Source organism: Tupaia chinensis, unplaced genomic scaffold (assembly GCF_000334495.1).
Source record: "Tupaia chinensis unplaced genomic scaffold, TupChi_1.0 Scaffold000228_1, whole genome shotgun sequence".
NCBI lineage: Eukaryota > Metazoa > Chordata > Mammalia > Scandentia > Tupaiidae > Tupaia > Tupaia belangeri.
Window position 1 is genome coordinate 3,113,721 of NW_006159703.1, and position 20,066 is coordinate 3,133,786.

General features: G+C 39.9%; 1 protein-coding gene across 1 annotated transcript in view; it reads left to right on the top strand.

Annotated features, from left to right (window-relative positions):
- STK32A (serine/threonine kinase 32A) overlaps positions 1-20,066 on the top strand; it is a gene marked incomplete in the record, with an annotated part of 141,032 nt that overhangs the window by 36,711 nt on the left and 84,255 nt on the right. Inside the window, 1 exon segment of the mRNA XM_027771667.1 lies at positions 221-372. Within this exon segment, the coding sequence (XP_027627468.1) occupies positions 221-372 (152 nt within the window).

The window sequence follows — 20,066 nt, forward strand, 5'->3', positions numbered from 1 at the left end:
TTGAGAAAGCAAATTTAATCATTGACCTGGTGCATGGGAAGAAATTAAATATTTACTGTAAAATCAGAAGCAAGGGGGGTGTGGGGGGGAATCTTTAACATCAGAAAATTTGCAAGTAATAAGGTATCAAGTCATGCCCAAGAACAAACCATGTTCTGTCAGTCAGCCCCATGACCCCGCAAACTTGCTAATCACTTTTTCACTCGATTTGCATGGTTAGGTCTGCATTGTACAGAAGAATGATACCAAGAAGATGTATGCAATGAAATACATGAATAAACAGAAGTGCGTGGAGCGCAATGAAGTGAGAAATGTCTTCAAGGAACTTCAGATCATGCAGGGTCTGGAGCACCCCTTCCTGGTTAATCTGTGGTAAGTGGTTTTACCCAGCCTCTGAATGGAGACCTTCTCCTCTTTATTCCCACAGACTGTTACATAAACACCTCTTGATTTCTTGCTGGGCATTTGAAACATCTTCACTACACTATTCATCTGGGGCTTTTGTTCTCCGTTTTAAACAATGTCTGTGACTCTGTCTTTATAATGAAGGAAAGGCTTTATATGGAAGGAAAATTCTGTTTTATTATTGCCAATAAATACTCCTCAGTTGAGTTCAGAGCTTTGCAGAGTTCTTCTTGTTCTTGAAGTCAATATTTTTTGAAACTTTGTAATTAAATGAGCAGGAACTAAAGGAATTAGTTCAGATGCCTTATAACTTCTTGGAGAATTTTTCCCCAGAAATAATAGAGGAGGCATTTGGGGTACAAAGCATGGACTCATTGGTGGAAATGAGGTTGATCTCTCATACTTTCTCCAGGTAATAACTGTCAATAAAACTAGTTACTTTGTAGCATATTTTTTTTTCTTTAGGTTTTTGCAGTAGAGTATGTGTATGTATTGGAGAGGGGAGAGGCGGAATATAAAAAACCAACCCCCAGAGCAGATGGCCATGTCCCAATCCCCTCTCTTCTATTCTCCTCTCGGGATTTTGGGCATGAATGCACATCTGTTTATTATTATTATTATTTTTATTATTAAGAGGTTTTTGCCATAGGGTGCATGTGCTTGCCTGAGAGAGAGACAGAGACAGTGAGAAGGGAAGTGAGAAACCACCCCCCAGGGGATAGCCACACCACACCTCTGCCCCATTCTCCCCCCAGGATCTTGGGTACATATGCACATCCGCCCAGATGATTTTCAGGTCACCAGGTCGGAGACTCAGACCGCCTTTGGCCATGTAGGAGTCCAGTGATGTAACCACTGTGCCATCTGCTGGCCCCTCTGCCATGATTTTTAAGTTACCAGGTCCAGCACTTAAACTGTGACCAGCCACATGAAATTCCAGCACCTTAATCACCACACCACCCGCTGGCTTCCCTGTGGCATACTTCTTAAACGCCTGTGAGCTGGAAAAGGCTAAGTGTCGCCTTTCTCACCGAATAGGGTTTAACAGAACTGGGCTAACTTAAGTCAGTGGTTAGACATCGAAGCCATTAGCACAAGCCAGTGCTTAGAAAATGGGGAGGCTTGCAGTGTCTATTACCTCCTGTTCTTTTCTTGTGTGTCAAGGGTCTTTATGTATTTCCTTCATTTTACTCTACATTTTAATGCATCCATTATGTTAAGAGCCAGTCCTTAAAGTTAATTCAGTGTGACTGTTATTTAAATATGCATACCCAGCAGTTCTTACCAGCAAAGGCAAAGAAAAAAAAAAAAAAAAAAAAAGGAGGAAGTCTTTATCTAGAGAATACTAATGGAAAAATAATTGAGATTTCAGTATGTGTTTAGGGACATCCTTCTGGAGGAATCAGTGCATAAAACCTGCCTCCATCCATCTTTCATTAATACAGTTCACTTAATATACAGTTTGTTCAAAGCCTCTATGCCACGGCTGAAAAGAAGATGGTTCTGTGTGACTTGGAAATAAGTCTATTATAATTTGTACAAGACTCAGACGTGGCAGTCTAATTTGGGCTCAGGCTCAGTGTGTTTCATCAGCATTTCAGAGTGGCTTATTCAGAATGCCACCATGTAGAAAGGTACAATGGATGCAGCTCTCTCTTCCGCATCTTGAGCAATCATCAGGTTACCTTTGTTCCCCACCTCTCTCTCCACCTTGAGAATGACGAGGTGCCTCCTTTTGTTCAAAGTCACATTTTCACTTCTTCAACAGTTCAACCAACTAAGGTTCTCATTGTAAGATCAGGAACCTTTCATAATGTTTCAGCACTTTGCCTTTGTCTTTCATTGCCGTGTGGGCAAAGGTGGTTTCATCCTATTCCTAATTTTTTAAAACGTGGGTGTTATAAGGCATTAACTGGTTGAAGTTTAGAGGTTTTGTGATGATATTTGCTAACCTGGCATTGTTCCAGACAACATCCTGTTCTCTATGCTCGCTGACCGGGTCATAGCATATTGTGTATCCTAGTTTTTCCTCCTCCTCTCCGCACACTGAACCTCACAGTGGATCACTGGGCACCATTAACACTGATGTAGACAGAGACCACATCTCCCTACATGATTCTAATGCCATCCTTGGAATTGGCAGCTGGGGGGGGCATTCTCTTTTTTGGAGAGGTTTTTGCTATAGTGTGTATGCACTTGCCAGAATGACAGAGAAAGACAGAGAGACAGAAAGCAAGAAATCACCCCTCAGGGGGGTGAGGGGATGACCACACTGCAATCCCTTCTCCAGCCTCCTCTCGGGATCTTGGGTACGCATGCACACACACCCAGCGTGAGTTTAAGCCACCGGGTCTGGGACTCAAATCGTGGTTGACTACATGGGAGTCCAGAGACATAGCCATTACTCCAACTGCTGGTCCCAAGGGGGGCATTCTTAATAGTGCAACAGGAAACACTTTAGTCTTTCAAAACTTGAGATAAAGAACTTTATAAATATTTATTATTCCATCTAATAAATGCTTTCTGCCCTATGCATAAAGAATGTAAATGAATTTTGCTTTTTTCTTTTCTTTTCTTTTTTTTTTTTTTTTAAGGATTTTGCCATAGGGCACATCCACTCTCTGGAGATGAGAGCAACAATGAGAGGAAAAGTGAAAAATCACCTCTAAGTGAGGTTGGCGAAACTGCAGTCCCTTCTCCTCCACGCTCCTCCTAGGATTTTGGGCACACGTGCCTATGCGCTCAGTGTGATTTTCAAGCCCCTGGGTCCAGGACACAAACTGTAGTTGGTCCTAAAGGAGTCCAGCACCTTAACCACTCTGCTACCTGCTGGCATCCAATTTTTCCACGTCTATTAAGCATCTTGCAATGCTTCTGAAGTTGTGATGAGGAAAATCTATGTGATCATGTTAAAGTCACATTGTTTTAAGACCGGGTTAATGTGTGCAACTTGGGCTGTTTTGATGAATGAATGAGATACAGTGTTATGCCAGTACGCAGTGAAAAGGAACATTTGACTTACAACTGTTTGCACTCCGTCCTTGCTCTGCAAAGGTATAGCATTCTGAATTTCTGATGAACCATTGTATATCCAAAAGACACAAATTTTTTTTTTGGTGGGGGGAGAGGTTTTTGCTGTAGGGACAGGTGTGCTCTCCAGAAAGACAGAGAGACAGAGAGACAGAAAGTGAGAAATCACCCCGCCCCAGGGGGGAAGGCCACACCACAATCCATTCTCCTCTTGGGATCCTGGGCACACATGCACACGTGCCCGGAGTGAGTTTAAACCACCAGGTCTGGGACTCAAACTATGGTCAACTACATGGGAGTCCAGCGATGTAGCCATTATGCCATCTGTTGGTCCCCCTCAAAAGACATAAATTTAAATGGTTCTTGGCCCCATGGCTCATGGGGAGTTATATGTGTAAAGTGGAGATGATCTTCAACTCATTTTCATTAAGAACCTCAAAAAGAATGTGGTTCAATAACATATTCTTTTTGAGGTTCATTATTCCACCATTATTATGCAAATTTTTAAAAAGTGAAAAAAAAAGAAATATTCTTCAATATATTTTATATTTATCAAGTTTTTATGTCCTGGATTTAACTATTAGATTTATCCTTACATCCCCAAAGTCACAGGAGCTAATTTCCTGAAGAACTATATGATTTATAAAATAACAGCAATAGTGTCTAAACCCCTGTCCCCTTTGTATCTCTATCTTGCTGATGTGCTAGGTAGGTTTTTCACTAATCTCACCCATGTTCAAAATGTGTCTAACTTCTGGTGATGTGTTCAGAAAATTCTGGTTTTCAAGCCAAGAGAAAACAAATCATTTCTCTTTTAAGCAGATTTTGAACTACTTTGGTGTATGTGTGTCATTTTATATATGTGTGTGTGTGTGTGTGTATGTGTGTATGTATGTATATATATATGTATATATATGTACACAACTTTCTTGATATATATTAGTTGGTCAGGAAAGTCCTGATGTATTTTTCTGCATTTTTCTATGCAAAAATGCATCATGACTTTCTTGATAACCCATATGATACTGGAAAACGTTTTGTTCATTGCAATTTGAAAAACAGAAAATTACATAAAAAATGAAAATTCTAATAATTCTTGAAACAACCACCCATAACATGCTAGTGTATTATTTTCCAGTAAAATATCTGCATTTAGTTTTTGTGTTTCTGCTCATTCATTAGCCCCACACATTTATATGTATATATTTACTGTGTGTGTGTATATATGTGTATATTTTCATGTCTGTATTGACTGAGCAGCCGAAACAAGTAATAATTAGAGCTGACAGATAAAATACAGGATATATTGTTATATACATCATCTTTAAATAAACAATTTTTAGTTCATGTCCCAAGTATAAGTCCTAATTTTACTGAAAATTATTATTTTTCAAAATTTCAAATGTGGGTATCTTCTACTTTTATTTGTTAAACCTGACTAGGCTGATTGTAACAGAGGCCCAGACTGTGGGGGTGCAGTGGTGGGGGTGTGTGAGCAGCACCCCAATTTCCCTGGCATGACTCTTAACTGGAGGAGACAGACAGTTACTGAAGAGCGTGTGAACATATAAATTGTGAGAAGTGTACAAAGGGACTGTGTGGGTGTGTGTGTTCTGGGGTTTCAGGGAAAGACATTAACCAGTCTAGAAACAGGAGTATTAAAGGGGAAGAACACTCAGAATTAAAAAGCCAATCTCACCAGTCTCCAGGGACCTGTCTCCCCTCAGGAACACAGGCTTCAGATACAGGCCACATTATCAAGTGAAGGCTGCCAGACAGGACTGGCATCCAGGAAAAGTAAATGAAATCTTCCCGTGAGTCCGTCCCTGAGGGCTGTTAACAAAGCCCTGGCAACCCTCAGCCTGAAAACAAATAGGCCGCAGTGAGGCCCTGTACAGCCGTTCCCCAGGTGGCTTCTGTTAATTGAGATTAAGGCTACAGCTGCATGAAACTCCTCAGGGCCTCACTCTCTTTACCCTCGTCTCTTGTCCTTAGGAACAGAAAGGGCCCACGGGTGGTTTTTGGAAATTGGGAACCAAGATGGTCTGAAGTGGGAAGGACCACCTGTGTGACAGGGGTTCTTGCAGATGGCTGAACACAGCCCACTATGTGGATTTTCTGGAAGCCACCTCCATCGTCTGTGACACTGAGTGCCTCTTGGAATTAGTCTATGAGAACTCAAGGTGGCCTTCAGATAATATCAGTAACAATGACTTCCCTATTAATGGTGTCCTAGTACTTTGGATTTTACATGTTATCTCGTTTTCACGGGGGTCTTAAATTCATAACGATTTGCATATTATGAGAAAAGTATACATGAATCCCAAAATTTCTTTGTGCCAAAATAAACTTGTATTTTTTTAAGAATTATTTTATTTCACTTTATTGATTTTTTATAATTTGACCAGAGAGGGACAGTGACAGAGAAAGAGAGAAAGCGAGAAAGCAAACCACCAGGTCTGGGACTGAAACTGTGGTCAGTCATGTGGGAGTCCAACGCCCTTAACCACCACACCACCTGCTGGCCCCAATAAGTCCCTTCTTATTAGTCCTAAAAACCATGGTTGACAGGGATTATCATTCCATTCTATGCCTGAAGAAATTGAGGCTCAAAGCAGCAAAGGATGTTCCCCAAATCACTTAGCCAGAACTAAAAGAGCTGGTACTTAACTCCACGGGTCCTTACCTCTCAGACCCCGCTCTCCCTGCTACACTGTTCTCCCTGTGAACATCCTGTCTAACTTCCTCCTAAAATGTGTCAGGAAGCAGAATTAGAGTACACATCCCATACTGCAGGTGTGTTTGCACTGCCTGTTCACCAACTCCTACAGCAGTAAGTGCTTGATCTGTCTGTTCAATGAAGGAATGAATAAAGTGAATTCGTGGGAGACCAGGCCTCTGGCTCCCGGCTGTCTTTACCCATCACACCAGTGCTACCCTCTGCACACTTGCATTCACTCCCTCGGCTAATTATGCCCACTCCAGTTTCCCTGCAGGTCCTGGGGTCAGCAGACCTGAGTTGGTATCCCTGCTCTGTGAATTAGACCAGTTCCATTAGGTATTTTTCTTGGCTTCCTCATCCAGAGTTGGGACTACTCATGTGAAGAAGGCACTGCTATGAATCTATAAATGCTATGACTATGCATACACAGCACCTCACATGAGTGCTTAAGACATACTGACTTTAAACAAATGATTGAATAAGACCCTCCCAGAAATAGAATGCTACCTGTGCCCTTACAGCCAGTGAGTGATCAGTACCTCTGAGCCTGAAGTAGCCTGGGCATGAGAAAGTGTTTTGTTTTCTTCTGAATTTTTAAAAATAGGAATATAAATTTTTGAATACAAGATAGTCTGTATTTTAGGCTAGCTGCAGAGGGACTGTGGTAACAGCATTCTGTAATACTGAGGCCACATGGAGGGTGCGAGGTTCACATCTCAAGGTCTCCTTGTAAGTACTTGGGGCTGTGTGTGTGCCTGGGATCCTGACCTGCCGAGTCTGGACATGGGATTGCAGTGTGAGGATCCTGTTGGCGTGTCTCTCTCTCTAGCTAAATAAACAAACTTCAAAATAATACCATTAATACCTACTTTGTTTAAAATTTGGAAACACAAAGTTCTATGAAAATAATTTTTAAAACTTTCGTCACTTAGAAACATCCACTAAATTAGGACCAGCAGATGGCATAATGGTTACATTAATAGACTCCCATATAGGTGACAGCTGTTCGAGTCCTACTGGTGACTTAAAACTCATGCTGAGCACATGTGCACGTGTGCCCAAAATTCCTAGAGGAGAATGGAGAAGGGATTGTGGCATGGCCATCCCTCCTGGAGGGTTATTTCTCACTTTCTATCTGTTTCTCTCTCTGGTGAGCTCACACACTCTATAGCAAAAATCTCTCAAAAAAAAAAAAAAAAAAAAGGAAAGAAAGAAAAGAAAAAAGAAGCATCCACTAAATTAGTTTTCTAATTGCTACTGGAACAAACCATGCATTTTTATCTTACTGTGCTGGAGGTCAGAAGTCTAAAATCACTCTCATTGGGCTAAAATCAAGCTGTCCTGGTGCTGTGGAGGCTCGGGGAGGAGAATTTGTTTCCTTACTTCTTCCATCTTCTAGAAGCTGCCTGCATTTCTTGGCTCATGGCAACTTCCTTCTTCAAGCTAGCAGCATGGTATTATTTAATCTCTGACTCAGATTTTCTGTCCCCCTGGGAAGCAAGCCAGTTTAAGCTTTAACAGGACTACAACCATTTGAAATGAAGTATGACCTCTAATAAGAACAATCTGACCAAGTGCTGAGCCATAGGGGGATGTGTTTAAGGAATGGTCAGGAGAGAAACCAGGAGTGGGTATTTGAAGTCAAACAGGAGTCAGAAGAATTACTCAGGGGAAAGCCGTTGACTGATTGTAGTGAAGAATGATGTGCAGGTGCTTGTGTGTTGTACCTGCAAATACAGAGAACATGTTGAACTTTTAGAGGCATTGGGGATGCTTGTAGACTGCCTCCTTGCAACTGGTCACAGAAATAAACTCCCTTCTTCTCCAGCCTCTGCCTCTGGTTTCATTGATCCCGAGAAGAAAGAACTAGACTTAGTTGACTAGTAACACCATCATCCATCTTTCAGGGATGCTTATGATTACATTGGGCCCACTTGGATAGCACAGACAATCCTTCCCTTCTCAGGATCTTTAATAGCATCTGCGAAGTCCCCTTTTCCACAAAAGACAACCTATTTTCAAGTTCTGGGATTAGAATGTAGATATCTTTGGGTGCACATTGTTCTGCCTATCACAGCCTCCATTAGCAGTTCAGTGTTTTCCCTTCTCAGTTTTTTTTTTTGTTGTTGTTGTTGTTGTTTTCAACCTACTTGATATTTGCTGTGTATCCCATTCCCAAGCTTGCTTATTTAAATTACTGTCATTATTTTCTTATATTATGAAATATTCTTTTTTATACTGTGCTATCATAACTGTATGACATTTCTAAATTTCTAGGCATAAGCACTTTTTGTTTCTTGCTATTACAAAGACTTATTACATCCTGTCCTTTGGATCATTAGAAGACCCGAGTCTTCTGGGATGGCAACGAAGATGCAAGGGGGGCCAGATGTTTTCAGTTTTTAGAGAAAACCTGACAAATTGGAACTAGTCGGAATATGAAAGATCATTATGTCAGATGCACCTTCCTTATACACATACACACATACACACCTAAACATATAATGCAATATCCTATCAAAAGAAATAGCTCCCCATTATTCAGAACCCGTATAGGCTGGCTTGTAAGTCCAGACTTAACTGCACTGTGACAGCTTTTCTATATAACCAACTGCCCCAAAACTCACTGACTCAAAACAACAAGCATCTATTGATATTTCTCATGATTTTATGGATGGCCAGGTAATTCTTCTGGTCTGGACAGACTTAGCTAAAGTTCCTTGAGTTCTGGCAGTCAGCCATTCAAAGTGGTCCAGGTAATTCTTAAAGACTGGAGCTAGTTTAGTTTTTCTCTTCTGCTAGCAGGCTAGCCCTTGTTTCTTTTTTAAGTTTTTTGGAGGGTGTGTGCACTCTCTGGAGAGAAACAGAGAAGGAAAGTGCAGAAAGCACCCCCTTCTTCTCCATTTCTTCTTTCAGGATTTTGAGTGAGCATGCTCATGTGCCTAGCATTTCTTAAGCTGCCAGGTCTGAGTCTAACAGCATGATCAGCCACATGGGATCCAGTCGCCTTAACCCTGTCACCAGCTGGCCTGTAGCCCTGCTTCTTCACAGGGTGGTGGGAGGGGACAAGCTTCGTGAACAAGCATCTTCCAACCTCTGTCTTTGTCACATTTTCTAATATTCCTTTGACTGAAGCAAGATATGAGGTCAGGCTCAGAGTCAAAGGGTGGAACAATAGGCTCCACTTCTAATGAGAGGCATGGCAAATACAAACGTTAGAAAAGGCCAGGCAGAGGAATCACTACGGTGCATTTTGCAAACAACCCACTATAATACCTGAACTATTTCAAAGAAATTGACAGAATGATCAAGTATACGGTAGAAACTAGGAATCCTGCAAACTTCAGAGCTACATGAGGTTATTAAGTGCTCGTGGCTCTGTGAAAGGCTTCTTTATTAAAGAAGTCTTACTGTATGGTTGGTTCATACTAATCGTTCCATACACAGCTACTGACTGACTGACAACTATTGAACAGGAAACTAGCTAATTTTTTATAATGAAGACTCCCATTTATTCATTTACTTATCCATATTAGAAAGATTGCTTTATTGAAAACAACACAAGGATCCATTAGAAAATTGAAGCTAAAGGGACCAACAGATGACATAATGGTTACATTGCTGGACTCTCACATGGTCAGACTGCGGTTCGAGTTCTGGATCTGGTGACTTAAAACTCACACTAGACACATGTGCATGCGTACTGAAAATCCCTAGTGGGGAATGAAGGAGAATGGATTGTGGAATGGCCATGTCCCCAGGAGTTGATTTCTTGCTTTCTGTCTCTTTGTCTTTCTCTGTCTCTCTGGTGAGTGCATGCACCCTACAGCAAAAAATCTCTCTAAAAAAATAAGAAGAAAAAAACTTAAGCTAGAAAGAAATTCATTGGAAAGATGTGAGATAGCTTACAGACTCAGAAGTAGAGATGAAGAAGCAAGTCTTAAGAAGGTTAGGGACAAAGGCAGTTCTGGGAATCTAGCTAGCCAGAACTAATGGATAGGCTCTTAAGGCTGTCTGGGCTGAGATGAATCAGCTCCAACCAATTTTCTAACCTTATGTCACCCACTCAAGATTCAATGTCCTGGGAGAGAATCCAATTGGCCTTGCTCAGAAAGCATGCCTACCCCTTGGCTTAGAAGAAAAAGTAAAATAAATAACTCCTGGACTGTTGGCTTCCACAACTTAAATGGTTGTGTCTTTCACTGAGCTGGAAAACTCTGAGGAAGAGTAGGTTCATTGTAAAATTCAAGAAAACTGTGCTAATTTTGAGCTGCCCCTGGAGCCAGCAGGTGGCTTAGTAGTTAAGGCGCTGGACTCTAACATTGTTGATAGAAATTTGAGTCCTAGATCTGACAGCTTAAAACTCAGGCTGGGCATGTGTGCGTGCTTGCCCAAAATCTCAAGAGGAGAATGGAGGAGAAAGGATTACAGCATTGCCATCCCTCCTCGGGAGGGGATTTCTCACTTTCTGACTCTCTATCTCTGTCTTTCCAGTGAGCTTGTGTGCCCTTTGGTAAAAACCTCAAAAAAATTTTTTTTTGGAGCTGCCCCTTAGTAATCTAAACAAAGTTGTTTAATAGGCTGTGAATATGGAGTTCAAAAAAATAAGTCCAGAATCGATGGAGAAGTTTAACAAAACACGAATATGGGAATCACTAGCCTATAGATGCTATTTAAACCAGGGCCTTGAAGAGGACACCTCTGGGTAGAAATTAGATAGAAGAAGAGGGCCATAGACTGAAGACTTAGAGCATTCTAATAGTTCTGGTGGAGAGTCAGGAAACCAGATTAAAACAAACGCACACACGAACAAAACCTCCATGAAGCAAACCACTGAGCTATGGGAAAATCAAGAGAGCCTGGCATCGTGAAGTCTAGACAGAAAAGTATATCGGAATGGAAGCTGTGTAAACCATTTCAGTGCCACTGAGAAGTAAAGAGAAGGAAGACAAAGAACTGACCACTGACTTAAGAAGATAAATATCGAGGGCCAGCAGGTGGTATGGTGGTTGGAGTGCTGGACTCCTACATGGCTGACTGCAGTTTAAGTCCAGGACCTGGCGGCTTGCTTTCTCACTTTCCCTTTCTTTCTCTCTCTCTATCTGGCCAAATTAAATAAATAAATAAAAATAATAATGGCAAAAATAAATAATTATTAAAAAAAAAGAAAAAGAGATAAATAAGTTATAAGAGCCAACTCCAAATGGTGAGACAAAAGACCGAACAATGAGAAGTGGGTGATTTTATTTGGACAGGGGCAGGTACCAAGTGGGTTTTGAGATTCTTGCATATTGTTGTAAGTACCAAAAGTGCATTCCCATTTCTCTGTCCTATTCCATGGACACAGACTATCCCATTAAATATTTATCCATCTTACTATTGAGGGACATCTGGACTATTTTCAATTTGAGACTTTAACAAAGAGTGATGCTATTAACATTCGTGTTTAGGGCCAGCCTGTGGCTTGGTGGTTGAGGTGCTAAACTCACACATGACTGACTGTGGTTCAAGTCCTGGACCTCACAGTTTGCTTTCTCACTTTCCCTCTCTCTTTCTCTGGTGAGCACACATGTCTTAGGGCAAAAAAATAAATAAATAAATAATAATAATAATAATAATAATAAATAAAATTAAATAATTGTTGTTATTTTAAATTATTTAACTTTATTAATTATTATAATAATAATTATTATTATTTTCCAGTTTGATCAGAGAGAGACAGAGAAAGAGAAGGAAAGTGAGAGAGCAAGTCACCAGGTCCAAGACTTGAACCGCAGTTCAAGTCTTTAACCACCACACCACCTGCTGGCCCCTTAAATAATTTTTTTAAATTAGTTTTTGCATATTTTGATAAAAAGCACATTTGGGAGCATGCATTTGGGAACTGTATCACTGGATCCTAGGATTTACATAGTTTTAGCTGACAGTTTTTTTTTTTTTTTTTTGGAGAGATTTTCACTGTAGGGCGCGTGCGCTCGCCAGACAGACAGAGAGAGACATAGAGACAGAAAGCGAGAAATCACCCCCCAGGGGGGATGGTCACGCCACAATCCCTTCTCCTCCATTCTCCTCTCGGGATCTTGGGCACGCACGCACACGCACCCAGCGTGAGTTTTAAGCCACCGGGTCCGGGACACGAACCGTGGTCGACTACATGGGAGTCCAGCAACATAGCCATTACGCTAACTGCTGGTTCCCTAGCTGACAGTTTTTCAAAGAGGTTGTACCAATATATGCTTACATCAACAATGTATGAGAAGTCAAGCTTCTCTAAAGTTTCACCAACACTTAATATTTTCAGTTTCTTTAAATACAGATGTCCTATGAAATGTATAGTGGTATCTCATTGTGGTTTTAATTTGGATTTCTCTGGAGACTTAGAGTTTGGGCATATTTTTGTATGCTTGTTGGCCATTTAGCTCCTCCTTTGGAAAGTGTATGACTGAGTCCTTTGCTCATCTTTCTATTGGTTGTCTCCTTTTATCATTGATCCACAGAAGTTCTTTATATATTCCATATACAATTATTTTTTGGATATAAATGATTTTCCCAGTTGCTGACTTACCTTTTCACCCTAATCGTGGTGTTTTTAAATACTAAAAAGTTTGAATTTCATTATGGTACAATTTATCAATATTTTACTTTGTGGGTAGTGATTTCTGTCTTATTTAAACAAATCTTTGCCTATACTAAGGTATACATATTCTATACTGTTTCCTAGCTATTGTTGTAGTTTTTACATTTAGATTTAAAATCCAGGGTTCATTTTTTTTTTTGTACCAGAGTATCATATGATTAATTTAAAATTTTTCTTTATTCATGATAGAGCATGTGCATTTGCACATGAAAGTGAGGGAGTGAGACAAAGAGAGAAATGAGTATGTTCCACAGGGTCTGGTCATGCCACAGCCCCCTTCCTCCAGGCCTCTGGTTTGTCAGGTCTAGGGCACTTGCATGCCAGGTGTCTTTTGGGTGGACCAAGCTAGAAATTCAAACTGTAGTTACCAAGATGTAATTGGTCTAGTTTGGCTATAAACACTAGGCAGGTGAAGGGAGGGAGGATACTTTAAAAATGAGCTAGGATGGGGACAGCAGGTGGCATGGGATTAAGGCTCTGGACTCCCACCTGGTCAACTGCAGTTCGAGGTCTGGTCTGGCAGCTTCAAAGTTATGCCAGATGCATGCCCCAAATCCCAGGAGGACAATGAAGGAAAAGGGATTGCTGTGTGGCCATTCCCTGGGGGGGGTAATTTCTCACTTTCTCTGTGTCTTCAGTGAGTGCCCTTAAGCAAAAATCTCTTAAAAGGGGGAGGGGGGGCAGGGGCTGCTGGATGAAGGCACAAAAGACAAAGTGAGAACCTCTGTACTTGATAGTAATGTGGGAAATCTGCTGCTGCCCTGGCATTCTGAGAGTGTCTTAGCCTGGTCAGTAAAGAAACATATTGCCTTTCTGGCTAGAGAGACAGAGCAGTGGACAACACAGGGTACCAGGTGAGCCTTCCGCCTCTCCGCGTTAGAGAAAGACCAGTCGAAACGTGTGACTCGGCATGCCCTGTCCTCTCTGTCCAGGAGGGTCTGCCCAGCCACTCTCTGAATCACAAGTGGCCATTTCCAATCCCTTCAATAACCTGAACTCACGACCTTAGATTGGTCTTTCTGCAATTGGTCCATGATTGTCATGGGGCGTGGAAAGCATTAACTTCTTACCTTTTTTCTTTTTTTCCTTTTAGGCTCCATGGTAAACTCTCATCAGTAAGAGTCTGATTTAATTGTTCCTCATTACAATTTGAGCATTTGCCTTGGCTTTTCCTTTTTTCATGAGGAACAAGATGTTGTTATTCCCGTTGGCCTGTTTACTGTCTCTATTATTCTCTGAGGTAACCATCTCAAGAGATTCTGTAGAAAATAATAATAGTCAAATGTCCCCCTGGAGAAGCTTCATAAATATCATCTCCAGAGCCAGTACACCTGAGCTGACTAATTACAAAATATTATTCAAAGCTCTGCCCAGAGATAGGTCAGGGCTTTGGCAACATCAACCACTTCATCGGAACATCAGGAAAATAATGTGAAATCTATTATGTGATTTTTGGAAAAAAATCACCCTCCATTTTTTTTTCATTATTAAATTATGGATTTTTGTACATTTTATTTGAAGCTATAATTGATGGTTTGAATCAATCAAGCACGTGGTGTTACTTTCTGTGAGGTTTTCATAACTTCTACTATCAAATTTAGGTCCTTCGGTTAGTCTTTATCCTAACATCCTGCACTTTTCCCCCCCAGCTCTTGACACATTTTGTAACTACCTATGTGTGCACATGTTTAACTTTTATAGATGAATGGTCTCTAGGAGAGGGAGACGTTCTCCTTCAGTTCACTCCTTTATCCTCAGCACCTTGCACAAGGAGATACATACCCAATAAGTGTGTGTAAAATGGCTGTAGAATAAATAAATGCTCATTAAGTAGCAAGCTATATGCTATATGCAGGGTTTGCTGATGGATATGATGATGAAAGCACAAAATCCTCAAGTTGTTTAGTCAAGTGAAAAATTTAGGCACATGAAAAAAATATTACTGGTGAGAATGTCATAGAATACAATCTACAGCTAGATTTTGGAAGTGTTCCATTAAAGAAAAATGTCTGTGTGCTGTGAAGTGCAGAAGGGGAAATACAGAGGGGTAGTATGGAATTTAATTTTGGCAAGAAAAGGCCACAGAATACTAAATTAGAGAGGAGAAAAACTCATTCCAAGAATCTTTATGTCTTCTGAGTCTTACATGAAAGTTTCTTCTTATATAGTAGTTCTCTCAAATCCATTCTGTCTCCAATCCAAAAGATCTATGATAAATTCTAAATCATCCATACTTATAAATTTTACATATATGGGTGTTTTATCTGGATAAATAAACAAAATGCACAGGAGTTGGGTTAGGTTATTCATAAGTGTTTTGATGACTGCATTTAAGGTGCTTTTTTTCCTCCTTGTAGAACTTTGTAAGACTGCTTATGAGACAGAAATAAGGATTTTATCAGTTTCAAAGCTTCTTGGTCTTCTTGTAGTTTTTTCTGTAGTTAAAAAACCTCTGAAAATGTGTCATACTCTAGAGCAAGAATGTGGGGAAATAGTTGCCATCCCGTATTGCTGGTGGGAATTAAAAATGGTACTCATCCTCTGGAGATAAATTTGTGAATATCAAACAGAAATTATACATAACTTTGCCGTTTTTATTTAAGGGTTTTTGCCATAGGGCATGTGAGCTTACCAGAGGGGAGAGAGACAGAAATACAGAGAGAGGGAAAGTGAGAAATAATTTCCCAGGGGGGAGGGCCACACCACACACCATGATCCCTTCTCTTCAATTCTCTTCTTGTGGTCTTGGACACGCACACACATGCACCTGGTATACCACTGGGTCCAGGACTTGAACTTCAGTTGGCCATGTGGGAATCCAGTTGGCCATGTGGGAATCCAGCTGCCCTATACACCACTCCACCTGCTGACCCCAACTTTGTCCTTTTTAAAAACAAATCTTGTTTTAGTAAATTCACTTCTAGGAATCTGCAGGCCAGAATACAGAAAGCCATATGCATAAGGCTTTTTATTGTTGTACTATCTGTACCAGCAAAAGCCTAGAAACACCCTGAATGTTCATTAATAGGAGACAGGTTGAGTAAACACATGACATGTAAATTGCAGAACTGCAATTCACTGCTGATAAAAAGAATGAGAAATATCTCTATATACTCTTACTGTCTGCTCTCCAAAATATACTGTTATGTGGGAACAACAACAACAACAAAAACAAAACCCAGCATGACTTCAAATTTATCTATACATTCCACATAAAATCCAAGCTAGATTTTTTGTAGAAATTTATAAACTGATATTAAAATTTGTAGAAGTAATTCAAAATTCAGGGAATAGCTAAAACAATCTTGAAAAAAGAACATTAGAGGGCTCACACTTCCCAATGTCAACACTTACTACAAAGCTATAATAACAGAGACAGGGTAGAACTTCCATAAGGATAGACAAGGAACAGAACTGAGCATCTAACAATAAACCTTCACATTCGATCAACTAACTTTTTAATCCAGAGTGTCAAAACAACTCAGTGAAGAAAATATTCTTTTCCCAACGAATGATGCTAGGACAACTAGATATCCAAATGCAATGAAGTTGGACCCTTGCCTTACACCATGTACAAAAATTTACTCAAAATATTGGGTCATCAGGAAAGTCATGATGTGTTGTTGCATAGAAAAATGCATCATGACTTTTCCTTCTACCCAATAGATAACAAATGTAAATGTAAGGGCTAAAGATATAAAACTCTTAGAAGAAAATCAAGGAGATCTTCAAGATCTTGCATTAGAAAGTTGTCAGATGTTATACTAAAAGGGCAATGACTAAAAAGAAAAAAGGATACATTGAAGACTATCAAAATTTAAAAATGCTGTGCATCAGAGCCACTATCAGGAAAGTGAAAAAGACACTCCAGAGAGGGGAAGAAAATATTTGAAAGTTATATAAGCAATAAGTGGTTTGCATATAAAATATACCTAGGACTCCTCAATAATAAAAAAAGGAAACAACCCAATCTAAAAGCACATAGAGGATGTTAATAAACAGATTTCCAAATTAAAGGGAAATGAACAATGACCACTGAAAAAATGTTCAACATTAGGGAAATGAAAATCAAAACCATAAAATTCTACAATACTTCATACCAATTAGGATGAATACTACTTAGAAGGTTTTTTTAAAGCTTCTTTCTTTCTTTCTTCATGGGCAAGAGAAACAGAGATATAGACAGAGAGATTGCACCCCAGCAGGGCCTTCATGCCACAATCCATCTCCAGCTTCAGCCAGTCCTGGACTGTGAGTGTCCATGCCCAGCATACTCAGAACCTTTCCATGTGTGTCAGCCTGGCAGAGCATCACATTTTTTCTGCTGTGCCACCATCCAGCCCTAGGATGGCCACTATTTTACAGATGGAAAATAACAAGTGTTGGTAAGAATATGCAGAAATTAAAACCCTGTGCATTGCTGGTGGGAATGTAAAATGGTGCAGCTACTATGGAAACACTTCAGGAATTCCTCAAAAAGTGGAATTACTAGGACCAGCAGTTGGCATAATGGCTATGTTGCTGGACTACCATGTAGTTGACCGTGGTTCACGTCCCGGACCCGGTGGCTTAAAACTCATGCCAGGCGCATGTGCATGCATGCCCAAGATACCAAGAGGAGAATGGAGGAGAAAGGATTACGGTGTGACCATCCCCCCTGGGGGGGGTGATTTCTCGCTTTCTTTTTCTCTGTTTCACTCTGTCTGATGAGTGCACACACCTTATAGCAAAAACCTCTCCCACAAAAAAAATGGAATTACTATATAATTCAGCAATTCTATTCCTAGGTATATACCCAAAATAATTTAAATCAGGGATCCAAAAAGATATGTGTATACTGATATTCATATATGTGTATACTAATATTTAGTATTATTCACAATAGCCAAAAGTTGGAAATAAACTAAATTTCCGTCAGCAGATGAATGGATAAACAACATGTAAGTGAATATAGTGAATAACATTCACCCTTTTAAAGGAATGAAATTCTCATGTATGCTGCAACACGGATAAATCTTAAACATTATGCTGAGTGAAATGAACCAGATACAGAAAATACAAATGTTGTATGATTCCACTTATATGAAGTGTCTAGAATAGATAAATTCATAGAGAGAGAAAACAGAATACAGGTTCCCCAGGGTTGAGAGGAGGAAGAAATTGGGAGTTATTACTTAATAGGTATAGAGTTTCTATTGGTGGTGATGAAAAAGTTCTGGATGTGAATAATAGTAATGATTGTACATTATTGATAATGCTACTGAATTGTACACATAAAGTGTTTAAAATGGTAACATTTATGCAATGTCTATTTTTATAGAATTATTTCACTTTTATTTAGTATCATGTATTATTTTTTAATTTGATTGTTGAGAGAGAGAGAGGGAAAGCAAACCACCAGGTCCAGGACTCAAACTGTGGCCAGTCATGTGGGAGTCCAGCACCTTAACTCCCATACCACCTGCCACCCCTGCAATGTCTTTTTTTTTTTCTTTTGTGAGAGAGAGACTTTTGCTATAGGGCACGTGCACTTGCCGGAGAGACAGAGAGGCAGAAAGTGAGAAATTACCCCCAGGGCGCATGCCACACCACAATTCCTTTGCCTCCATTCTCCTCTTGGGATTTGTGCCTGGCTTGAGTTTCAAGCCGCCAGTTCAGAACTCCAAGTGCAGTTAGCTTCATGGGAGTCCAGCACCTTAGCCACTGCACCACCTGCTGGCCCTGCCATGTCTACTTTTGACTTTGAATCTCTACAGGAAGGTCCTGCGCTCACGTCCATGTCTTTCTGTACACATTTGGTGCATGCATGCACACACGTGCCTGTTATCCTGGCTGTCTCAGGCTGGGGAGGATTACAATGTGAAGGCCCTGTTGGGGGCACCCCGCCTCCATAAACAAACTTTTAAAGTTTCCAGTGGGGAAATGAGGTATTAGAGAAGATGGAGAAGCAAAAAAGCTAGACTGTTTTTCATTATACAAATCTGTTTTGCAACCTATTTGACTTTGAAAACATATTAATATTTTATATAACTATTAAACAAAATTAAAATTTTAAAAACAATCTCCAAGGTGGAATGTAAAATGAAACTAGTGAACCTAAGTGTATATCAGGTGTGTGGCACAGCCACAAAGAAATTCTAAGGAACTTTCAAGCAGTAACTTTAGTATGTATCATTAGTGGATGACATCCTAATGACAAAAAAGAAAAGCAAAAACTTCTTACAGTGTTTTTCTTACTGGTATCGTTGGATGTAATGTCCGTGCTGCTGTCTTGAGAGTGTTGTGTGGGTGTGTGATGGGATTAAGCAAACAAATATTTACATTGGTGTCATCGCGAACCAGAATTTTCAGTGAAGAAAAAAAGAATTACTGCTGTAAGACTGATGAGGCTATAATGTCTGTCATCGTGAATTTAAACTGGAAGTGTCATTATGAAATTTAGGAAGTACTTATTTTATATTAAATTTGCATATGCCCATATACATTATAACTAGACCTGTGTATCTACACCAGCAAACATTTCTATCACACAGACTGTTGGAAACAGAAAATATATGAAATAGGCAGCAATACGTTTTACTAGATAAAATCATATGGTTCTCAAAACCTACTAGGATCATGTCATATAACACATGATCCAACTGAACATTTCCCCTGACCAAAGAATGGACTATGAGCTGAACATCAATAAGGATAATAACATCAAACCTGCGCATTTATTATAATAGATTTTAAAAAGCTTATTGATAGCTTTTGGAGGATTCTAGGAACCAACAGATCAATATAAAAAGCGGTAAATATAGGGACAACTTAAGCATTTGTTCTACCTTTTCTAGATGAACTGTACCCCAGAGTAACGAAATAATTGATAAAAACACATTTCTCTATACAAAAGTACTCTGGCTAAAACGTGAAGGGAAGATGACTAAAATTTAAATATCACCATCCCTAAGGAACTTTTGGATCTAGACAATGATGGTTAATGGCTGATAACATCATGAAAAAATAGACTTATTAATTATATACCTCCTAATCAACGTTCACACCACCATCTGTGAAATGATCTTGCCAAAAAAAAAAAAAAACAACTAGTCCGAATCTGATCGAGGCTTTAGATCTAACCATCAATTTTCAGGAAATACAGAGTTGTGGAACATGGAGGTATACATGACATGAATGCAATCTGCAAGAGCCAGGCTGTGAGATGCTACAGCAAAAATGATTGAGTTTCCTCAACAGATAATTGCTAGGAATAAGAGAGGATTTAGTCAG